At 52.6% G+C, this 22,538-nt stretch overlaps 1 protein-coding gene across 6 annotated transcripts in view; it reads left to right on the top strand.

Annotated features, from left to right (window-relative positions):
- LOC130839762 (ATP-binding cassette sub-family C member 3-like) overlaps positions 1-21,127 on the top strand; it is a 42,790-nt gene extending 21,663 nt beyond the window's left edge. For 4 of the 6 annotated variants that reach the window (XM_057714153.1, XM_057714150.1, XM_057714154.1 and 1 more), the window contains 20 exons: positions 85-288; positions 369-515; positions 931-1,018; positions 1,401-1,467; positions 1,697-1,823; positions 1,905-2,081; positions 5,803-5,970; positions 6,290-6,482; positions 7,441-7,555; positions 7,742-7,889; positions 7,988-8,195; positions 8,448-8,758; positions 10,181-10,380; positions 10,532-10,658; positions 11,701-11,802; positions 14,116-14,262; positions 14,413-14,571; positions 15,145-15,311; positions 17,842-18,036; positions 20,532-21,127. In XM_057714153.1, the coding sequence (XP_057570136.1) occupies positions 85-288; positions 369-515; positions 931-1,018; positions 1,401-1,467; positions 1,697-1,823; positions 1,905-2,081; positions 5,803-5,970; positions 6,290-6,482; positions 7,441-7,555; positions 7,742-7,889; positions 7,988-8,195; positions 8,448-8,758; positions 10,181-10,380; positions 10,532-10,658; positions 11,701-11,802; positions 14,116-14,262; positions 14,413-14,571; positions 15,145-15,311; positions 17,842-18,036; positions 20,532-20,640 (3,159 nt within the window). In that variant the 3' untranslated portion in view covers positions 20,641-21,127. Of the gene's footprint in view, positions 1-84; positions 289-368; positions 516-930; positions 1,019-1,318; positions 1,468-1,696; positions 1,824-1,904; positions 2,082-5,802; positions 5,971-6,289; positions 6,483-7,440; positions 7,556-7,741; positions 7,890-7,987; positions 8,196-8,447; positions 8,759-10,180; positions 10,381-10,531; positions 10,659-11,700; positions 11,803-14,115; positions 14,263-14,412; positions 14,572-15,144; positions 15,312-16,554; positions 16,809-17,841; positions 18,037-20,531 lie in introns of those variants that run through there. The other 2 variants (XR_009049888.1, XM_057714151.1) reach the window with 2 other exon arrangements.
- Positions 21,128-22,538: the final 1,411 nt, after the last annotated feature.

Genomic DNA, 22,538 nt, shown 5'->3' with positions numbered 1-22,538 from the left:
GTGTGAGTGCAGGGAAGCTGTGAGCCCCTGTGGGTAGAGGTCTGGGGAGGGCCTTGGGGTGTGCACTTTCCACACTGTCCATAGGTAGAGCAAATGAAGTTCAAGGACTCACGCATCAAGCTGATGAGCGAGATCCTGGGTGGCATCAAGGTGCTGAAGCTGTATGCCTGGGAGCCCAGCTTCTTGAAGCAGGTGGAGGGCATCCGGCAGGATGAGCTCCGTCTGATGCGCCGGGCTGCCTACCTCCATGCCACGTCCACCTTCATCTGGATCTGCACCCCCTTCCTGGTGAGGCTCCCCAGCCTGGGCGGCCCGGGCATCTGGACCCCACAGACTGCACGCTGACATCCGCCCCCACTGCTGCCCAGGTGACCCTGACCACCCTCGGGGTGTACGTGTCTGTGGACAAGAACAATGTGCTGGATGCTGAGAAGGCCTTTGTGTCCGTGTCCCTGTTCAACATCTTAAAAATTCCCCTCAACATGCTGCCCCAGCTAATCAGCAACCTGGCCCAGGTAATCCTGGGAAGGGCCTGGGGTTCTGCTGGCGTTCGGGCAGGTGGATGGGGTCACGCAGGGTCAGCGGATCCACAGGGAGTTATTGGAATCAGGGGAGGGCCATCTGGCATTGTGAAGAATTGTTCCAGGCTGAATGAGGTCATTAGAGTCAGGGGCCATTTGGAGTCTGAGGACATCAGGTAGGGTCCCTGGAAACCCAAGATCTGGAGGCAGCCTTCTCTTAGGAATCTGGACCCTGTCTTTGGCAGTGGGAGCCAGCCAAGGCTCAGTCATGGGAGGGGCGCCAGCACCAGCATCTGGGCCCTCAGGGGGCCCAGCCTCACCCAGGAAGTTAGGGACCAGCAAGGGTAAGAGGAGATGTGTGTAGGAAAAGAACAGCTTCCAGGGCTGACTTGCACCCTCCTGCATGCAGACCAGTGTGTCTCTGAAACGGATCCAGCATTTCCTGAGCCAAGACGAACTTGACCCCCAGTGTGTGGAGAGAAAGATCATCACCCCAGGTCTAGAAGCCTCTGCCTGGGCTGCCCTTGCCCCAGCCACTGTTCCAGAAAATTCTCTGTTCCAAGCTTTTAACTTCTCTCTTGTGCCCCCCGGCTTCATCCTCTTTCCCATGTGCTCTCACTCTGTGCTTGCCTTCTTCCTCTTCTGGCTCTTTTCTCTCCTCTCGTCATCCCTCTCCAGGCCTCCCCCATTGCTTTCCTTCCCTAGGGCTCCCCTTGCTCCTCCCCAGGACTTCCTGCCCCCTCGCCCTCGCCACTCCCCCAAGCTTCTTTGCCCTCCCCCTTGGCTCCTTCCCCTAGGACTCTCCACAGCTCTCCGCACCCCAGCATCCTCTCCCCCTTGCTCTGGGCCCCCTGACCCTGCACACCTCTGTCCTCCCAGGCTACGCTGTCACCATACACAATGGCACCTTCACCTGGGCCCAGGACCTGCCACCCACCCTGCACAGGTAACAGCTTCTCCTTCCCTTCTCAGCTGCCTGAAGGGGGGCAAGTTGAGATCAATAGCAGAGCCCAAGCCCACTCTCACTCTGCAGCCTTTGGCCTGGGAAGCAAGAGGAACGTCAGTTTGCCAGGGTGGTGTCTGAAAGGGAGGAGGGCTTGGGTCTCCAGGTGGAAGGTGGGGGACCAAAACCCTGATTCCTCCTGTGACTGGGTTCCTTGTCTCCTGGCTCCCAGCCTAGATATCCAGGTGCCAAAAGGGGCACTAGTGGCTGTGGTAGGGCCTGTGGGTTGCGGGAAGTCCTCCCTGTTGTCTGCCCTGCTGGGAGAGATAGAGAAGCTGGAAGGCAAGGTGTATATGAAGGTGAGAGGGGCAGGGACCCCTGGGAAGGGAAGCTTGGCCAGGCCTTGGGCAAACCCGAAGGTAACCTTCTTCTTTGGCCAGGGCTCTGTGGCCTACGTGCCCCAGCAGGCGTGGATCCAGAACTGCTCTCTTCAGGAAAACGTGCTGTTTGGCCAAGCCCTGAACCCCAAGCGGTACCAACAGGCCCTGGAGGCCTGTGCCCTGCTAGCTGACCTGGAGGTGCTACCTGGTGGGGACCAGACAGAGATTGGAGAGAAGGTACAGGCTCCTATCTCACCCTCTGGGGAGTTAGCACACACAGCTGCCCACCTGCATCGAGCCCAGGTCCATATATGCATTCATTCATTCACACATTCATGTACTATCCTGCCTAGCTCTGTGCTGGGCACTGGGGAAACAGATCTGTTAGCGGGGGAAGCTGACTTGTAGACAGGTAGGGGCTGTAGAATGTCCTGGGGGCCAGGCTGAAGGCCTGTGCCGGGTACTGCGAAGATAGTAAGGGGAGTAGTCTACATAAGGAAAAGCATCACTTTTGAGCTGAATCTTAATAGCTCAGGAATAAGCTCTCATCATTCATCAGATTTTATTACATACCTATTATATGCCAGGCAATATTATACAGTAGTAAATATATGAGACTAAAATCTCTGCTTTCATATGGCTTACATTCTAGTGGGGGAAAGAGATGACAGCAAACCCGTAACATCTATAATATTAGATAAATGCTAAGGGGAAAAAATAAAGCAGGGAAGGGATATAGGAATATGTGCAGGGTTGTATTGTTAGGATGCTTTGGGAAAGCCTCACTGAGAATCAGAGACTTGAACAAAGTGAGGGAGTAGTCCGTATCTGGGAACACAAAGCCCTGTCTGGGACATTTGAGTCAGAGAGAGCAGTAAGTGCAAAGGCCCTGAGGAAGGAGTGTGATTGGGGCATTTAAGGACCAGGAAAAAGAGCAATGTGGATGGAGTGGAATGAGCAGGGATAAGGAGAAGGAGATGAGGTTAGTGAGGTGTCCAGGCAGCCAGGTCACGTAGGGCCTTGAAGGCCACTGTAAGGACTGTGGCTTTTACCAAGAGTGACGGAAAGCCTTTGAAGGTGTGAGGCAAGGGATGGTGGGTGGACTGGCATTCCGGCACGATTTCTGCGACTGGAGGTTAGAAAGGGTGCGGAAGACACAGGGTAGGGTAGAGTCTTGAAGATTTTGATTAAGGTTTTGGCCTTTACCCTGAAAACCATGGGACATCAGTGAAAGTTTTTACTTTTTAATTAATTTATTAAATTTTAATTGTTGCAAAATGTACATAACATAAATCTTTAACTTAAAAATCTTTTCAAGTATACAGGTCAGTGGTGTTAAGTACATTCACATTGTTGTACAACCAATCTCCAGAACTCTTTTTATTGTGCCAAACTAAAACTCTATACCCAGTAAACAACAACTTGACTTATCCATTCACCCATCAATGGACACTTGGGTTGCTTCCACCTTTTAGCTCTTGTGACTAATGCTGGTATGAACATGGGTGCGCAAAGATCTTTTCAAAACCCTACTTTCAGTTCTTTTGAGTATAAACCCAGAAGTGGAATTGTAAATCATAATCTTTTTTTTTTATTTTTTGAGGCCCTGCCATACTGTATTCCATAATGGCTGCACCAGTTTGCATTCCCACCAGCAGTACACAAGGACTCCAACAAGGACTCCAACCTCCTGGACAGCACATTGTTTTCTGGGGTGGTTGTTTGGTTTTTGGTTTTTGGTTTTGATAATAGCCATTCTAACGGATGTGAGGTGGTATCTCACTGAGGTTTTGATTTGCATTTCCCAGTGATTAGTAATGTTGAGCATCTTTGCATGTGTTTGTTGGCATTTTGTATATCTTCTCTGGAGAAATGTCTATTCAAGTCCTTTGCCCACATTTAATCACGTTGTTAGGTTTTTTGTTGTTGAGTTGTAGGAGGTCTTTGTATATACTAGATATTAACCCTCATCAGATATATGAGTTGCAAGCATTTTCTCTTATTCTGACGGTTGCCTTTTCACTCTGCTGATTGTGTCCTTTGAGGCACAGAAGTTTTTGATCTGAATATGATCCTTTTTTCTGTTTTTACTTTTGTTGCCTGTGCTTTTGGTGTCCTATCCAAAAACTCATTGGCAAGTTCAATATCATGAAACTTTTCCCTTGCCTTTTCTTCTGAGTTTTACATTTTCACATCTATTTTTACATACTGAAGATTTCAGTGTGTATTCCCTCAAAACAGACATCCTCTTACATAACTATAGTTGAGTTATCAAAATCAAGAAATTTATCGCTAAGACAGGATTGTTGTCTAGTTCACTGTCTGACATTTGAAATGTCATCCTTTGTCCCAGTAATGTCTCTTTTGCTATTTTCTTTCCTGGTGTAGGATCTAAACTCATGGTCAGGAGCTGCGCTTAGCTGTCATATCTCTTCAGTCTTCCTCAGTCTGGATGATTCCTCGGTCTTTGCCTTTTAGAACTTCAACACTTTTGAAGAGTACAGCCCAGTTATTTTGTAGAATGTTTCTCAATTTGAACAGGATCAGATGCAGATCATATGCTTTTTTTGGGGGGGGAGGGGACCAAAGAAGTAACATTGTGTCCTTCTTGGTACATCATATAAGGAGGCATGTGATGTTAGTTCATGCCTTACTGACAAGTGTTAACTTTGATCTCTTGATTGAGGTGGGATCGTGGTCAGTTTACTATGATGTTGGCCAAATGTTGATTTTGTAACTCCATTCCTTCTATAGTTATTAGTTGGCATTCTACTCGAAGAAAGAGCTTTCCTCTCCTTCCCCCTTGTTACTTATTCATTAATTTCTTTATATCAATGTGAGCTCGTGGATTCTTATTTGATTCAATGGGTTATAATCCATTACCATCATTGTGTATCTTGTTGTTCAACTTGTCAGTGAAGAGTTTTAAGCAGGGAGAGGAATTGCATTTTGAAAAGCTGCCCTGGCACAGGAAGCAGTGAGGAGGCGCTCGTGGTGGTCTGGGGAAGTGACGCAGGCCTGAGCCTGGCAGTGGCGATGAGAAACTTTTAAGTGGGAGTCCGAGATTATAGGAACCCAGAGTCAACCTCCCCATCTGTGATATAGCTCCTCCTTCCCATCTCTCCTGGACCCACACTGACCTTACACACACGCGCCTGATTTAGTGCCCAGAACATAGTAGCTGGTTGGTTGAATGTAGGCACGTTCACATGTCTCAGTCACTACAGCTTCCACGTCCACCCCTTGCTCCTCAGCAGCTCCAGCTCCCGCCCCACACTTGCTCTCCCCAGGGGTCAGTTTCTCAGGGTACCCCCAAAGAGCTGGGCCTGTTCCAGAGGGAATGAGCAAAGCTGGTGGTAGGAAAGCAGGCTATACCTCTGGGGTCTGCCCTCTGGGCCCCGCCCTGCTGCTGTGTCCCTTAGTTTCTCATAACAAGTTTAAAGAGCCATCTTTCCTCCCCTCTGGTATGTGAATGATACCAGGGTTGATGATTCTGGGGTGGATGCTGGGTTTCCATCCTTACTTTTGCCCTTAGTAGTTTGGGACCTTGGACAAAGTCATTAACATCTTGGGCTCTAGTTTCTTCATCTAGAAAGTAGGGCTAATGATACCTCCCTGGAAAGACTGACATGAGGACCAAATCGGAAAATTGTTATGAAAGTCATCCGTGAACCACATGGGTGCTGGGAGACTAAAGGTCTGTTAAGGACCTCCTGGGGATTTCCAGCCTCCCAGAGTATGAAGGTGGAAGGCAGGGAAACCAGCTGGGCAGGGAGCAGAATGTCTTCACCTGCCCTAGGAGGACTCCGAGAGCAGCACCCCTTCCTCCATGGTCTTAGAGATTCCCAGGCAGGACCCGGCATATGAAATGTGAATTTAGAAGTCTGCCTTGCTGAATGGTAATGGACAGAGCTCTTTTCTGCCCAATACACACCTCTCACCTCCCTCCTCCATCCAGGGCATTAACCTGTCTGGGGGCCAGCGTCAGCGGGTCAGTCTGGCCCGAGCTGTTTACAGTGATGCCGACATTTTTTTGCTGGATGACCCACTGTCAGCTGTGGACTCCCATGTGGCCAAGCATATCTTTGACCACGTCATTGGGCCAGAAGGTGTGCTGGCAGGAAAGGTGAGGCCTCCCAGCGGCTGAGGGGGCTCAGGTGAGGTCTAGGGCCACAGGAGAGGACTGGTGGGAGGCCAAGGGGTTCGGGTGAGACCTGGAGGTATGGAGGGCCTTTGGAACGGGAGCATGGGCTGGGCAGTGGGGAGGGGGTTGGGGGCGATGCCGCTCAGGCTCTGAGCCGGCGAGATGGGCGCGGGGTGAGTCCCCAACGGGCCTGCTGATGCTGCCGGCACACAGGTGCCTCACGCGTGCTGCGCGGCCCTGCGCTGGGCCGGGGCTGCGTGCTGAGGGCAGCGGGCGTGACAGCCTGCTACCTCCTCCCCAGACCCGGGTGCTCGTGACGCATGGCATCAGCTTCCTGCCCCAGACGGACTTTGTCATGGTGCTAGCTGACGGGCACGTGTCTGAGGTGGGCACCTACGCAGCCCTGCTGCAGCACAATGGCACCTTTGCCAACTTCCTCCACAACCATGCACCTGATGAGGGCAAGGAACACCAGAAGGCTGACAGCAGGACCGGTATCTGCCATTCCTGGCCCTCGGTATTCCCATGCCCTCCCCGCAGGCCCCCTGTCCTGGAGCCTCTGCGTGTCTCTGGACAGGCCCAGTGTCGTACAAGGGAGGTTCTGGGGAACTGGGACCATCTGAGTGACATCAGAAATCCTCAAGAGGGAAAGTGAACTGGATGGAGTCAAGTGCCTCCTCCTCATCCTCCCTCATGTATCAGAAGGGCTATGGGTCCAGGCCCAGCTTGCACAGCAAGACTGTTTCACAGATGACTTGTTTAGTAAATATGCAAATGCTTGGAAGAGTCATCTATTTATCAACAAATATTTATTGAGCAGTTACTATGTCCAGGCACTCTGCCAGGCCCTGAGACAGCAAGGAACAAGCAGGAACATCCCTGTCCTCGTGAAGCATGTTGAGCCCCTCCTTGTCTTCTGGTCCCGGCTCCCCAAGCCCAGGCCCCGGGCTGGCTCACAGGCCTTCTCCTGGGCTTTCTTGCTTACTTCCGTATGTGCAGCTAACGGGTCTCGAGCATTTACTGAGGGCTATGCCCCTTGCAGACTCTTGACACACATTCTTTCCTTCAATCCTCACGATGACAGGATGAAATAGGTACTGTTAGTATCCCCATCTTACATGCCGGCCTAAAGTCATGCGGTGAGGAAGTGGGATTTAAGATCAGCCAGTCTAGAGCCCAAGCTCCCGACCCTTATATTTGAATCCCCTTCTATGTAGTCCCTGATGGGAAGCTTTTCTTCCTGTCTAACCTAAGTCTTTCTTGTCACCCTTTTTTTTTTTCCTAGCACGAAATTCATCACTTATTTTTATTGTTGTTCTTGCTGCCCTTTCAGTCCCTCTCATCTTCCCTCTGGCTTGTCCATTCAGGCCTCTTCATCGGCGTGGGATTGGGGGACATCAGGGGCTTGCGGGGTGAGCTCGCCAACCTCTCCCTTCTGCCTCCCCGCTGCAGCCTTGGAGGACAAAGAGGATGAGGAGGTGCTGCTGGTGGAAGACACGCTCAGCAATCACACAGACCTGGCGGACGATGAGCCGGTGACATACGAGGTCCAGAAGCAGTTTATGAGGTGAGCTCCTGAGGGCTCTCGGCCCCCAGGAGACGGGGTCAGGGCTCCCAAGCCCTGCCGGGGGCGCAGGTGGGCATTCTCCCTGACACACCCCAGGCCTCTGGCTGCGGCCGGAGCCTCCTCCCGGGCTCCGTCTGTGGCTATGCTGGAGGCCTCCTCTCTGGGCCTGATCAGCTGCCTCCACAGACAGCTGAGTACCATGTCCTCGGAAGGAGAGGGCCAGGGTCGGCCTGTGCCCAGGAGGCGCCTGGGTGTGGCAGAAAAGGTAGTGCAGGCAACAGAGGCAAAGGCAAGCCACGCGCTGACCCAGGAGGAGAAGGCGGAGATGGGCACTGTGAGTAGGGTGGATGAGGAGTGCTGGAGAGGGTGGGCAGGCCCCTAGCAGTCCCGGGGCTCACAGGAGTCCTCTGTCCGACCGCTGTGGCCATACAGGTGAAGCTGAGCGTGTACTGGGATTACGCCAAGGCTGTGGGGCTCTTTACCACACTGGTCATCTCTCTTCTGTGCGGGGCTCAAACTGCAGCTGCCATTGGGGCCAACGTGTGGCTCAGTGCCTGGACCGATGAGGCTGTGGTGAACAGCCAGCAGAACAACACCTCCCAGAGGCTGGGTGTCTATGCCGCCTTGGGAATTGTGCACGGTGAGCCTGCAGAGATGCTAGAAGGGGCTACAGTGGCCCCGTCCTCATCTCTGGGCTGCTGGGTCCCCCAAACCACACCCTTGCCTCTGAATCTCTCTCCACCGTCACAGCCAACGACTCCCTACCCCCCTTGCAGTCCGCCTGCCTCTGAGCCTGCTTAGTTCACTGCAGCCAGCCCCCATCGCGGAACCTTCCCCTGCACGCCCGCCACCTGGCCCAGGTGAACGAGCGCCGCTACGCCTCCTCCAACAGGGCTCCTGGTGATGCTGTCAGCCATCACGATGGCGGTGGGTGGTGTCCAGGCTGCACGCTTGCTTCACCAGGCACTGCTGCACAACAAGATGCGCTCGCCGCAGTCCTTCTTCGATACGACGCCCTCAGGCCGCATCCTCAACCGCTTCTCAAAGGACATCTACGTCATCGATGAGGTTCTGCCTCCCACCATCCTCATGATGATGAACGCCTTCTACAAGTCCATCTCCATCCTCGTGGTCATCGTGGCCAGCACACCACTCTTCGCTGTGGTCATCGTGCCTTTGGCTGTCCTCTACCTCTTTGTGCAGGTGTGCCCTGAGTGGGTGGGTGTGGCTTTTAGTGAGCATGGCCGTTGTGTGGGTGGGGCTCTCTTGGAGCCGCTGGTGGCGGGATGTAGAAGGGGCCAGGCCCCGCAGCTTCACAGCTGGATTTGGTTCAGTAAATAGCTCTTTGAAACTCATTTTCCTCACCTGTAGGATACAATCAGAGAACCTACCTCATAGAGTTGTTGATAGGATAAAATGTAAATTGTGACTGGCCCTTCTAAATTGTGCTGCGTATTTTTTAATAAAATATGGTCAACAGTTTGAGACACATTATCCTTCCCTTCTTTTTAGATATATCTAAACTTACATATGTATATATGTTTTTCTTTTATTATTTATTTATTTATTTTATTGGCTGTGTTGGGTCTTTCTTGCTGTGCGCAGGCTTTCTTTAGTTGCGGTGAGTGGGGGCTACTCTTCGTTGTGGTGCGTGGGCTCCTCATTGCTGTGGCTTCTCTTGTTGCGGAGCTCAGGCTCTAGTTGCATGGGCTTCATTAGTTGCATCACATGGGCTCAATAGTTGTGGCGCATGGGCTTAGTTGCTCTACGGCATGTGGGATCTTCCTAGACCAGGGCTCGAACCCGTGTCCCCTGCATTGGCAGGTGGATTCTCAACCACTGCACCACCTAGGAAGCCCTGTATACATGTTTTTAACATAAACAAGTCGATAACATTCAGATACAGCTAACTGTGAAAGGCATTTGTGTTGCTGAGCCCCTGTCCTGCCATTAATTAATCCGTTGATGAAGGTACCCCACAGGTGACTGGAAGCTCAAGCCTCTGTGTGAGGACTGTGACCTGGGCTGCACTCTGTGCTGGGACAGGGAACTCTCAGTTGCACACCCTACACGGCCCTGGCCATCTTGGGGCCCAGAGTGTAGAGGATGGAAGCTGGAGGCAGAACTGTGTGTTTGTGGGGCTGAAGTTTAAACAACCAGGGGGAGGGGTGAGGAGAGGCTCTTCAAGGAAAAGAATACAAAATTACCTTATTTTTGCAAAGTTTGCAAAATTTTGATTGTGTGAACACATTGCTAGGGCCTCTAAGTGGAGATAGGCATAGTCACTGATTTAGGAGGCAAAGCAAAGTCAGTGCAATAATCCAGGCCCCCACAGAGGTGAGGGGTCAGGAGCTGAGGGGGAATCAGGTAAGGCTTCGTGGACAAAGTGGCCTGGGAGAGTGAGCAGAGCTGACTCTTTCCCTCTGCAGACGGCAAGGGTGGGATGCATTCGTGGAGCCATATCAGGCCCCCAAGTCTTGGGCTCTTCAGGGCAGGGGAAGGGAGCAAGGTCTTACAGGGCAGTGGGACTGACGGGGAGGCAGCTCAGATGGGTCTGGAGGGCATGCTGGACTGAGTTGGGGTTCCACGGTCCTGACCCCAAGCTCTTTCTCCATCCTCCGTCAGCGCTTCTATGTGGCTACGTCACGGCAACTGAAGCGGCTGGAATCTGTCAGCCGTTCACCCATATACTCCCACTTTTCGGAGACGGTGACTGGTTCCAGCGTCATCCGGGCCTACGGCCGCAGCCAGGACTTTAAGGCCATCAATGATGCTAAGGTAGACACCAACCAGAGGAGCTGCTACCCCTACATCGTCTCCAACAGGTCAGAAGCCACTCCCTCAGCCCCTGCTCCCCGTGAGTTTCCACCAGGGTCTCTGCGGGAGAGACCCTGGTGTTCTGGGTTGAGCCCCTCCTTCCCCTAAACGGCCCCCTTCCTGCCTCTGCCCCATGTCTTCCTTGCCTGAGCCCCACAGGTGGCTGGGGATCCGAGTGGAGTTCGTGGGCAACTGTGTTGTGCTCTTCGCTGCACTCTTTGCTGTGACTGGGAGAAGCAGCCTGAGTCCGGGGCTGGTGGGCCTGTCTGTGTCCTATGCCCTGCAGGTAGGTAGAGGTCCGGGCCCCGGGGCAGGGCCACCACTGGAGCAGAGGCCACACAGGTTTCACAAGCATCTCCTGAGCACCTCGCTCTGCCCAAGTGGGGGCCAGCGGCAGGTTCTGCTCCGCGGCCTGTGAGCTCCCAGTCAAGCGTGGAGTCACTTTCACCAGCGGGGGATGGTGCTGCGGGGTGCGCGGATCTTAGTGGAGGAAAGAGGGAAATGTTGTAAGAGCCCAGGGGAGGTCTCCCCCTGGGAGTGTTAGAGGAATTATCTTGGAGCTTGGCCCCAAGAGACAAATAGACTTTGCCCTGCCTGCACAAGCTCTAGAGGTCAACCCTGACAGGGTCCTGGGGCAGGGACGTGGAGAGCTAGAATACACCTCACTCCACAGCCCTGCGGAGAAAGTACACGGAGCAGGTAACGCGCCTGGGCAGGTCACCCTGATATCAGCCTGTATTGTCAAAGGGTTAAGTAACTGCAGATGGAAGTTTTGTGAAGCAGATCCCATTTGCAATGCCTCAGGTGACTCAAGTCTTGAATGTTCTGGTAAATAAAGGACAATCCAGACAGGTTGCTCTTCTCCAGCTTTAATGTGCACATGAGTCACCTGGGGATCTGAAACTGTAGCTTCTGATACTACAGACCTGGGGCTCTGCGTCCTCTGTCAAGACTCTCGGATTCACAAAGTGTGGTCCAAGGACCAATTGCATCCACATCATCTGTGAGCTTGTTAGAAATGTAGACTCTTGCATCCCACCACAAACCTACTGAATCAGAAGCTACATTGTAACGAGATTCCCTGGGAAATCTTTCTTGTGCATATGAAGTTTAAGAAACACTGGGCTGGGCGGCCTTCTGTTAAGTCTGTACTGTCACTGCCTGAGCTACAGCTGTGGTGAGAGCCCCAGGTGGCACAGGTGTGGGTTTGTCCAGGCCCACCTGGGTCATAGCTGGGGTAGGAGCATAATCAAGGAGTCTGAGCTCCTCCCAAAGCCACTTCAGGGGGAGGAGAGATTGCCCACTTATGACCCAGTCCCTCTCGCTAGGTGACGGTGGCTCTGAACTGGATGATACAAACGATTTCAGACTTGGAGTCTAATAGTGTGGCCGTGGAGAGAGTCAAGGAGTACTCTAAGACAGAGACCGAGGTGGGTACGGGATGAGCCTGAGGCAGGGAGGGGAGCTTGGTGGCCCACCATCCCTACACGTCCAGGCCAGCTGTTCAGGTGGCTCTTCATTCACTCATTCAACCCTTCTTGAGTGTCAACCAGAGGCCTATGTGAAGAGGGGTAGAGCAAGACAGGGTCTGCCCTCAAGCAGTTCCTGATGTAGCGGGAGATGACAGCTCCCGTGTTCCTAGCCCTGTTGGTCACAGTACTTTGTCCTCCCTCGGACCCGCCCCCCTCTTCCCGTGCCCTGCCTCTGTCCCTCTGTCCATGAGCTCATCCAGCCTGGGTTCTATGCTCCACCAGTGCCAACACCCTCAACTCCCTTGCCCTTCTCTCTCTCAGTCGCCCTCACCCCATTTGGGTCCATCTGCCAACCTTCTGCATGCCGGAGCTCAGCTGCTAAAACATTGCTGGGGAAAAATCACAGATTTTACTTCATGTTTATAACCACACACCACCTCTGGGTATTCCTATTTTGCTTCTCCAAGAAGCATGTGTTCCCAGTTTCAGAAAGTTCTGTTTCGACCATTCTCTTTCCTTAAAACCCCCACATCCCCTTCTCCCTGTGCTCAGCCATCAACCTTGCCTACCATTTCAATGAGAAAATAGGTGATAAGGTGTGAACTCCCTCAGCCTCCCTGCCTCAGACTTTCAAATCTGCCTGTGTCCCTTTCACTTTCTTCCTTTCTCTTTTAACAGGAAATGTCCCTTCTCATTTCAAAGGCCACTCCCTCTACTTTTCACATGGCCACCCAAGGACTTCACTTCCTCAATTACACCCTCCGTCTGCTACATCACCCATTTTGCTCCCTCTGTTGGATGATTCCCATCCACACACACAAATAGGCTCTTGTAGCTTCCATTCTAGACACTCAAACCAACCCTCCATTTCCCCTGTCCCTATGTCTCATTTCTCTGCTCTCCTTTGTTGTGAAGCTGGCTTTAAAATATGGTCCACAGGTGCTCTCCCCACTGCCTCATCACCCTGTAGCCTGGCTTCTGGCCCTATCACTCCACTGAACCCACTCACCAATGACTTCCCTGCTTTCAGACCTAGGGACACTTTTCTGTTCTCATCTAATTCACCCTCTTCGCAACATTCAGACAAAATAGCCCTTTGTTCCTTCTTGGAAAGCACTTCATGGCTTTTGTGACCCGAGCTCCTGCCCTGTCAGCCCCCACTGAGTCCCCATGCCACCTGTTCCTCCCAACCTGGCCTCTCTTGCCCCTGGGGCCCCCATCTACCCCTATATTCCCCAGGCATCCCCTGTCATCCCTGCATCCCCCGTTCTCTGGGACCTTCAAATTCTCCCTCTTCATGCCTAGCCTTCCCATTTGCCCTGTCTACACACGTGATCGTCTCCACATCCTCAAAAATTCTGCCCCCAGCCCTGCTGCCCATTTTTTGACACCCCCTCAAGAAAGTGGTCTATCTATATTGGCTGCTTTGCTTTTTGACTGCTGACAGTCTGACACCCCACCCCATTTCAAAACACCCCCCCTCTCTCCCTACCCCAAACAGCAGCAGAGAGATCCTTTAAAAGCACACCAAATCACATTATCCCTTTGTGCATGGCCCTACATCTTCCTCAGGATAAAAAAACCACAGTCCTTAAAATGGCCTGCAAAGCCCTAAATGATGGGGCCATCCACTACCTGTCTGCTACCTCTTACCTTTGTCATTGTGCTCCAGAACACACCTGGAGGTATTTGCACTTGTTGTTTCCTCTGCCTGGCATGCCCGTGCCCCAGATATCTACTTGTCTTGTTCCTTCACCTCCTTCAGGTCTTTATTTAAATATCACCTCCTCCAGGAAGCCTTCCCTGACCACCCTGTATAGAACAGCAACACCAGACACTTATCCACACTCCTCATCATCTGACAATATGTAGACTTACTTATTTGTCAATTTTATGCCCCCCTAGACTAGGATGTAAGTCTCACAGGGACAAGGACTTGGTCTTGTTCACCATTGTGATTCCACTACCTGTTACAGAGTAGCCACTCAGTAATAAAGAATGGTGAAAAGGGCCAGTGGGAGGGGCCGCTTAGGGGCGTGGGGCATGAGGGGAGTAGGGCAGGGCAGAGTTCTGTGGGGAATAACATCAGAGGGATAAAGAATCCTTGAACCGCAAGGTTGGGCCACATGAGCACCAGAGGCTCCCCGCCAGCGTCCCTGGCGGGTGAGGATGGCAGGCGCCTGGGGAGAGAGGCACACTGAAGGTGGGAGATGGCTGGGCTGGGGAAGAGGTGCCCCTCTGATGCAGACCCTGTCTTCCCCTGGCGGCCAGGCCCCCTGGGTGGTGGAGGGTAGCCGCCCACCCGCGGGCTGGCCATCGCACGGTAAGGTGGAGTTCCGGAATTTCTCTGTGCGCTACCGGCCGGGCCTGGAGCTGGTGCTGAAGGACTTGAGTCTGCAAGTGCATGGTGGCGAGAAGGTGCGCATGGGGCGGGTTTGTGCCTGGGGAGCGTGGGTCTGTGGGACAGCAGGGGCCTAGCCCAGAGATCTGCTTGGCTTCCCAGGGGAGTCATGGAGACAGCCCTGCTGACCCCCCAGCCTCTCCCTGATGGCCCCCCACCGCCTGCAGGTGGGGATCGTGGGCCGCACTGGGGCCGGCAAATCCTCCATGACCCTCTGCCTGTTCCGCATCCTGGAGGCTGCGGAAGGCGAAATCCTCATCGACGGCCTCAATGTGGCCGACATCGGGCTCCATGACCTGCGTTCTCAGCTGACCATCATCCCCCAGGTACCAGCCTGGCATGGCCTGGCCACACTGACCAGGCCCCACCCCTGTTCTGTGGTTTGAGGTTCAAGACTGGGACCTCTCTCTGGGAGGCTGGAGAGCAGGACAGCAGGAACAGAGCCACAGAGTGGCCACCTGTCGTGGGTCTGGTAGGGTCAGATGTCTCTTACCCAGTAAGACCCTGTCCTCTAACCTTTTGGGCCAGCAGGACCCTAGGCCCCTCCACACACCCCACCCCAGAGGCATTCGAGCCTGGTCTCCTGGTTACACGGCTCTGAATTACACTTCACTTTTTCTGGCTCCTCTGGGGTATTTTTTTCTGCCGACTGGACACTTTGGAGTCAGATTAGCGGCTCAGGTTTCTCCTCTAGTGGAGGACTTTGGGTTGGCAAAGCTGAGGTTTATCACTTCCCCCACAGGCATCTTCTATCTCTTTGGCCATTGCCGCCCTCCTGGAGGGCTAGGGACAGAATGGGAATGCTGCCACCTCAATCCCTTTCTTGTTCCCTGGCCTTGGGGCCCATGACTCCTATGGGGCCTGAGCCATCTTCCTCTGAGGCCATGCTTTGTCCCCAGGACCCCATCTTGTTCTCGGGGACCCTGCGCATGAACCTGGACCCCTTTGGCAATTACTCAGAGGAAGACATGTGGCGAGCCTTGGAGCTGTCCCACTTGCACACGTTTGTGAGCTCCCAGCCGGCAGGCCTGGACTTCCAGTGCTCCGAGGGCGGGGAGAATCTCAGGTAACAGCTGGGAGTGGGTGGGTCAGTAATAGCACTCTGCTGAACTAGAGGATCTAGCATCAAATGATACCAAATGCAGGCCAGCCCCCTCCGGCCCTCCCCACTCCAGCCTGCTCCAGCCCTCCCACTCCCATCTCAGCCGGCGTGAACGCAAGGGGCGCTGTCTTGTATTGAGCATATTCTGTGTGTCAGGCACTGTGCACTACTTCATTGACTCCTCACACAAGCCCCAGAGAAACTGAGACAGGGCCAGAGCCACACAGCTGGGAGATTCCAAAGCCGTAACCGGTCCTCTCTTATGTGATTGTCAGTGCTACGCTTGGCCTGAGAAGGGGGGTGTGGACTGAACCTGTGGAGCAGATAAGAGGAAATCTACAGAGCTTTAGAGAAGTCTTATATATTTTCCAAGGAGGATGCAGTTTTGTCTGTGGTTTAGAAGTGGGCAAAGTGAGCTCTCCAGGCCTTTCTTTGCTTCCTTATAGCCCCAGGTTTTATATCCCCAGTTGCTGGGCCACGTATTAGGGAGGGCCGGAGTCACTTCTTACAGAGTCTAAAGCCTTGAGATACTTATACCTGTTAGGTGTGTGATTTGGAGCAAATTTGTTAACCTCTCTGTGCCTTCTTTGCCTTCACTCTAAAAGGAGTATGGGATAATAATAACAGTCCCATATCTTTTAGCACTACGCCGCCCAATAAAAATATACTATGATCCACATAGGTGTAATTAAAATGTCTAGTACCCACATTAGAAAAAGAAAGAGATGAAATAAATTTTGTGTATTTTATTTAGCCCAATATATCTACAATATTATCATTTCAAATTGTAATTGATATAAAAGCTATTATGGATATTCGGCATTTTTTCTAGTGTAAGATCCCATGTGTATTTTATTACAGCCATCTCAGTTCAGACTTGCCACATTTCAAGTGGTCCACAGTCACATGTGGCTAGTGGCCATCACTTGGACAGAGCAGTCTTAGGGTTATCGTGATGAAATGGAAAGCACTTAAACTGGATATGCTCCTGAGAAATTTAGCTATTCTTATTATTCTGCTCAGTGCATACCTACGGACTGGACTCTCTCCAGACAAAACAAAAACAAAAACAAAAACCTGTATGTTTGCTCAGCACTTAATAGTGTTCAAGGCGCTTTGGCCTCTACTGTCTCCTTTAATCTTTTTTTTTTTTTTTTTGGCACTCGGGCTTAATTGCTCCGTGGCATGTGGGATCTTCCTGGAGCAGGGATCGAACCCGTGTTCCCTGCATTGGCAAGCGGATTCTTAACCACTGCGCCACCTAGGAAGCCCTCTCCTTTAATCTTTATTGTAGTCCTGTGGGCCAGAAATGAAGCTCCGAAGTATAAAATTGTTTGCCCAAAGCTGCTCAGCTAGCAAGAGGTGGGGCAAGGACTCAAGGAAGTGGGAGCTTTTGTCCTAAAACTTTCCTTGCTGCACCATAGCCATGGGTGGGACGCCGCCACCTCCCCTGGCAGCCTGGTAAGAATGAATGTGCACGGTACCCGGATTTCACTTACACAACCAGGTTGGGGGTGGCTGGCGGACAAGCCCAGGCTTTCAGACCCTGCGCCCCATAGCTGTGTTTTGGTCTGTCCTCCTATCCGTGCTTGCCATCAGCACCTCTCCCCAGAGCATCCCCTCCATCCCCACATCCACTCCCCTCCTCCCTCACTGAGCTTGTAGCCACTCTAAGTATAACCTGTATCCTGTGCCAGTCCCACCATCAATCAGCCCTGAGTTCTATCTGGCGGCTCATTCTGCTGCCAGAACCTTCATTAGTTGCGGGAATAGGCCAGGGAGAGAGCCTGGCCTTCACTCGGGCTGTAGTGACTCACCCCTTTAGGAAGGGCTGAGGTATTTGTCCTTGGGTGTGGGGGTGCTGCAGCCTCTGTGGTTGGGAACACAGCCGGCTTTGTTCGTTAGCTCTAGATTCCAAGGCAGGAGGTTGAAGGCATGCATTCTGCCCCTCCTCCACCTCCCCAGTGACCAGACACGGGAAGCCCCCCGTATCCTCCTCTGCCCTGTCCCTTCCTTGTTCCCACAACAGAACCCTGACCTATATTCCCCATGGGGGCGAGAGATGCCTGAATTGTGTGATATTAGGCTCAGCAAGATGTGTGCAAATATCCAAGAGGAGTCATTTAAGTGTGTATTACTAAGGTGTAAATGACTGATTAGATTGAAGCAGAGAAACATGGTGACACAGGTTGAGGAGCAAGGATAGGGAAGAAAGCACAGAAAGAGGAGGCCAGGGCTGCCAGAGACAGACTGGGAATGTCACAACGTTGTTAAGCCCTGGCTCTACCCTCAAGGCCCCTCGTTATCCCTGTGGGGTCCAGACCTCAACTCTGTGTTCCAGGAGGACTGGGCTAAGGCAGAAATGGGAGAGGTTACACCGAGAGCCAGCCCTGTGCTATTGGGAAGGAGTGGAGGCAGGAAGAGTTTGGGGAGTGAGGCCTGGGGGCAGGTTGGGGGCACCCAGCTGGAGATGCCTCGCTTTCCCCATTTTCAGCGTGGGCCAGCGGCAGCTCGTGTGCCTGGCCAGAGCCCTGCTCCGCAAGAGTCGCGTCCTGGTTTTAGATGAGGCCACAGCCGCCGTCGACCTGGAGACTGATGACCTCATCCAGGCTACCATCCGTACCCAGTTTGAGACCTGCACGGTGCTGACCATTGCACATCGGCTCAATACCATCATGGACTACACCAGGTTGGGCCCTGGAATCCAAGCAGGGAGGGACCTGGAGGGGTCACCTGGGCTGTGGGGAAGTGGCAGGCAGGTTAAGGTTATCTGGATATGTGGATATGGGAGCCTCGTGGGATTGCCTAAGTTTTAGGGGGGGCAGAACGGTGTGGGTTACCTGGGCACTGGGGGCACAGTGATGCTTTCTGAGACACAAGGGACACTTAGGGGTCACCAACATGTGGGAAAGGGGCACACTGGGGTTCCTTAGGCATGGTCCACTTCCTCCCCGCCCCCAGTGCTGTGAGGTGAGGGAACTGGATCCTTCATGACAAATCCCGTCACTTCCTGAGCACTGTTTCTAGAGCGCCCACGTGGCCATGGCTTCATTTGCGCCTCATTTCCACCCTGTGAGGTGGGCGTACAGAGCAGGAAGCCACTGAGGAAAGACGCACGATGCTTGGGTCCCTGTCTCGGTGGGATGGACCCTGACAGCACCATGCGGAGTAGACGCTTTGTTGTGGGAAAGCAGAGGGCAAGTCCCAAGCTTGGCTCTGCTGCTGACTGCTGCATGACCTTGGGCAACTCCCAAAGCTTCATAAACCTCTCCCTCAGAGTCGTTTTAAGGAGTCAATGACGTAAAGCGTTAAAAGTACGGGTAATCCTTGAGATGTTCATTTCCTCCCTAGCCCCTTACTGTAATTCTCCCTAGAACCAGCTTCTCCAAGGATCAGGGACGGAGCCTTGCTCTTGGTATCTTATGGCTTTGTTGGGGAGGCAGCTCATTCAGCCAAAAGGAAAAAAAACGTAACCTAGTCCCTCACTGTGGCTGATGTCAAGGTGTGGTGCCAGAGGACAGGGGAGGGGCTGGGTGACTCAGAAGCCTGATGGAAGCAAGCTGGTGCTGGCCTGCCAGGCTGGCTCCCTTGGAGACACGAGGGCTCAAAGTGAGGAAGAGGCAGGAGGCTGCAACGAATCTGTACTGAAGGAGTACGGTGGGAGTACACCAACAAGGCTTCATTCACAAAGCAAACACCTGCAGGGCGTGGGGAGGTGGGGAGATACACAGACGGGGCAATGGGCAGAGCTTGTCCCTCTCTCAGAAGTGTCCCCACACAGCTCCCAGGGGCTTGGGAACCAAGTTGACACTGCCTGATGCTACTGTCCGTTCCATCCCGACCATACCCCCTACTCTCCACTCCCATCCAGGATCCCACTGGGAGAAGGGAGGGTGGGCAGGGAGGCCTGGGCCCTGGGCCCAGACAAGGGAAAGGGCTGGACTGGGAAGATCTCTTCCCAGGCCTAACTGAAAATGGTTTACACCAGCAGCCCTGAGGAGCGAAAACTTGAACTGACCTTGGGGGTTGAGAGTTCAGTCATTTGAGTGGGGCAGGCAGAAATTAATCAAATAATCACACTACTGAACATGTAGTTAGAGCCTTCAGGAAGGAAGCAGGGGTCCATGTGTGTAGGCCAAAGGAAGCCAATCCACACAGGGCAGCCAGGACACTTACTCTCCAAAGGAAGGGAAGCACCAGCCAAGCCCTAAAGGATAAATAAAAGTGGGGAAGCAGGGGAGGAGATGGGATAGGGAGGGAGCTGAAAATTTCAGAAAAAGGCTGCACCACATGCAAAGGCCCTGAGGTAGGAGGGCACATGAGGCTGGAGTAGAAAGGGTGAAGGGGCAGTAAAAGCAAGAGGAGGGGGAGAAAGAGACAGGCCTCACTCTGCTGCACTTTGAGGACCATGGGAAAGCATTCAGTCCTTACCCTAAGGGCAATGAGAAGCCAGTGAAGAGAGGGAGGCAGTCTCCTGGGCTTCAATTTGGACAGCGGCTAGGCAGTGATGTCCATAGGCACACCTCTTCCCAGGACACGTTTCTGGGAGCCCCATAGGCTGGGAAACAGAGTTCGTGCAGCCCAGGCCCTCCTACTGAGGAGCATTTCCAGGACTTGGGGGAGCCCTTTCTGCCTCTGCCTCACCCTGGGAGCCAGCCTGTTGGCCCTGCATCAGGTGCACCCTGTGTTTAGTTGGCAAGAGATTCTAATCCCAGGCCCAGGCTTGACTCTGGGTGCGTGGGTGGGGGGAGACCCACCCATCAGCAGCAGCCAGATTTGCAGGCAAAGTCCCAGATTCCAGCGTCAGGCCTCACTGCAGCCCAGTTTCCCGCCGTGTTCCTTTGTGAGTTGGCACAAAGCAGATGGAAGCACACAGGCCCTTGTGACCCCGGCGAGGGGAAGGGCTCATTAGGGAAGGTTTTCAGAGCCCCGACTAGCAGAGATGAATAGGACCTTGCGTTTGATCCCAGAAACGGCCTCATCTGCCAGGACAGCAAACGGAGTGGCTAAAATAACCAGCCTTGCAGGCATGCACATGTGGCATAGCACTGTGTTTGGTGGGTTGACTGAAGTGGGAGGGCTGGCATGTCATTGCGGGACCTGAGCAGTACCCAGAGGGCAGGGTTGGACCATGAAACCAGACCTGGGCTGATGGAGACTTGATCGCTTCTTTTCTTTGGCTAGGGTCCTGGTCCTGGACAAAGGGACGATAGCTGAGTTTGATTCTCCAACCAACCTCATTGCAGCCAGAGGGATCTTCTACGGGATGGCCAGAGATGCTGGACTTGCCTAAACTATATTCCTGGGATGTCTTCCTGGTTTTCATCAGGAAGGGAAAGGACACCAAGTATGTCTACAGATTGGACTTGATGGCAAACGCTGGGGACGTTTGTCAGCTTCTGTCCCTGTTAAGTGCTTTGCAGGAGAGCCATGCTAACTGCTTCAGGTGAGGAAGTGAAACCCAAGAGGGGAATGACGTGCCCAAGGTTATAGCTAATTTGGGGCAGAGCCCAGACTCGTCCCCCAGTCTCCTGATTCCTAATATGGTGTTATTTCCACACTGTCCTGTTTTCAATCATTTCATGGGATGACCTCCCTACCCCCATGATTTCTCATATTTTCTACTCTGAAGTTTTTTTTTTTTAAATAAAGCCTTTTCCTTCTGGAACAGAAGACTGCCAGGTCAGGTCGTCCCTAGGAACTAAGTCTGGTACCTGGGGTGCTGGCCTGGATCCATTAAAAATGGAACAATGATGAAATAAAGCTACGTGTCAACCATACACACAGCCCAATGTAGCCCTTCTCTGTTCACAAGGTCTGGGGACTAGGACCTTTAGAGAGAGGAGGCAGGGAGGAAGGAAGGAGAGGCAGAGGTAGCCTTTATCCACATCTACATGGCTGGAAATATCTGAAAACTTCAGACCCAAGCGCTTTTGGCTGGAAATATTGTCTTCACAGCCAAAACCTACTGGGTAATTGCCAGTAGTTCCCGCTCTGCTGTGCAGATACTGTAAAAAGGTGAGAAATAAAGCCCCTGAAATCTGACCCAAGGCCTCTTGGGAAAGCTGCTGTGAACACCTCCAGTTATGTCATCCCTCAGACTACTACACCTGCTTCTCTAGGGGATGAAAAGTTCATGGTGCTTTATTTCCCAGCCCCTTTAGCAGTCTGTTCCAGATAGGTCCCCATCACCAGTGAGGTCTCCAAGTCGTTCATCTTCCTTACTCTGGGTGAAGCTGCTGCACCCTATCCTCGCAGTCCCAGGCTGATAAAAGAGATGAGGGGGCAAATTCAATTTGCTTTTTTTGAGCAAGCCAATAAAGTGTTTATTTTTATGCAGGTCAGAATTTACCAGGCACATGGCCTTCTATTTGGAAGGGATCTCGTCTCTTTGTTAGCTTACTAAGTTTTCTGGTCTCCTCTGACTCTCATTTCTGCGACCTTTATTCTTGGTATAATGTGACTGGTTGTGGCTGATGGTTTTTTGGTGGTGTTCCTCCACCCTAAATGGTTTGCAGCAGGTGTGGAGATGGCTCCTTTGATCTGATTTTTCTATATGCATCAGGCCAGCCTGTGCTGCAGGACTATTTGTTAAAGGTCAGTCACATTTTTTTTGGCAGGCTGTTTCTGCCCAGGATGTTTATGAGTGTATGGAAGAAGACTTCCATCCTTGTGATAAAGCAAGTAAAGCACAAATGCCCAAATTATGCTGCCTCTCCTTGGAGCTAAGAAAAGGTCTCTGCTGTGCTCCCTGATGTATCAGGCCAATTTGGCATGACCTCTGCTTTGTGAGGCTCCAGCTGCCCCAAACCAACAGAAATGCAGATTCACTCGGCATCATTCTCAGCTAAAAATCTGACGGTGTAAGGCTGTGTTTCCTCTCCTGTCTTGGGAGTTTGCCTCTGAGCTCACTGAGACCCTGACAGGCGCTGACAGCCCAAAGGAGGGGCTCAGTGGTGTAGAGTAAATAGGATAATCAAAAAATGTGGTTAATGGAGGATGACCTCCATCTAGCTGGCTCAGCTGCTCTGGGGAAATGAAGTTGACTGCTGTGAACTGAGAGGAAAGACACCACACAAAATATCTGTCTCCGGAGCCACTGACAGGCGTGAGCGTCGCCACAGCAGCAGGATGGAGGAGGCTCAGGTGGGGACCAGTCCCTTCTATTTTCCCTCCAGAGGGTTTTGTCCC

Source organism: Hippopotamus amphibius, chromosome 17 (assembly GCF_030028045.1).
Source record: "Hippopotamus amphibius kiboko isolate mHipAmp2 chromosome 17, mHipAmp2.hap2, whole genome shotgun sequence".
Taxonomy (NCBI): Eukaryota; Metazoa; Chordata; class Mammalia; order Artiodactyla; family Hippopotamidae; genus Hippopotamus; species Hippopotamus amphibius.
This window is presented reverse-complemented; position numbering and strand designations above follow the sequence as displayed.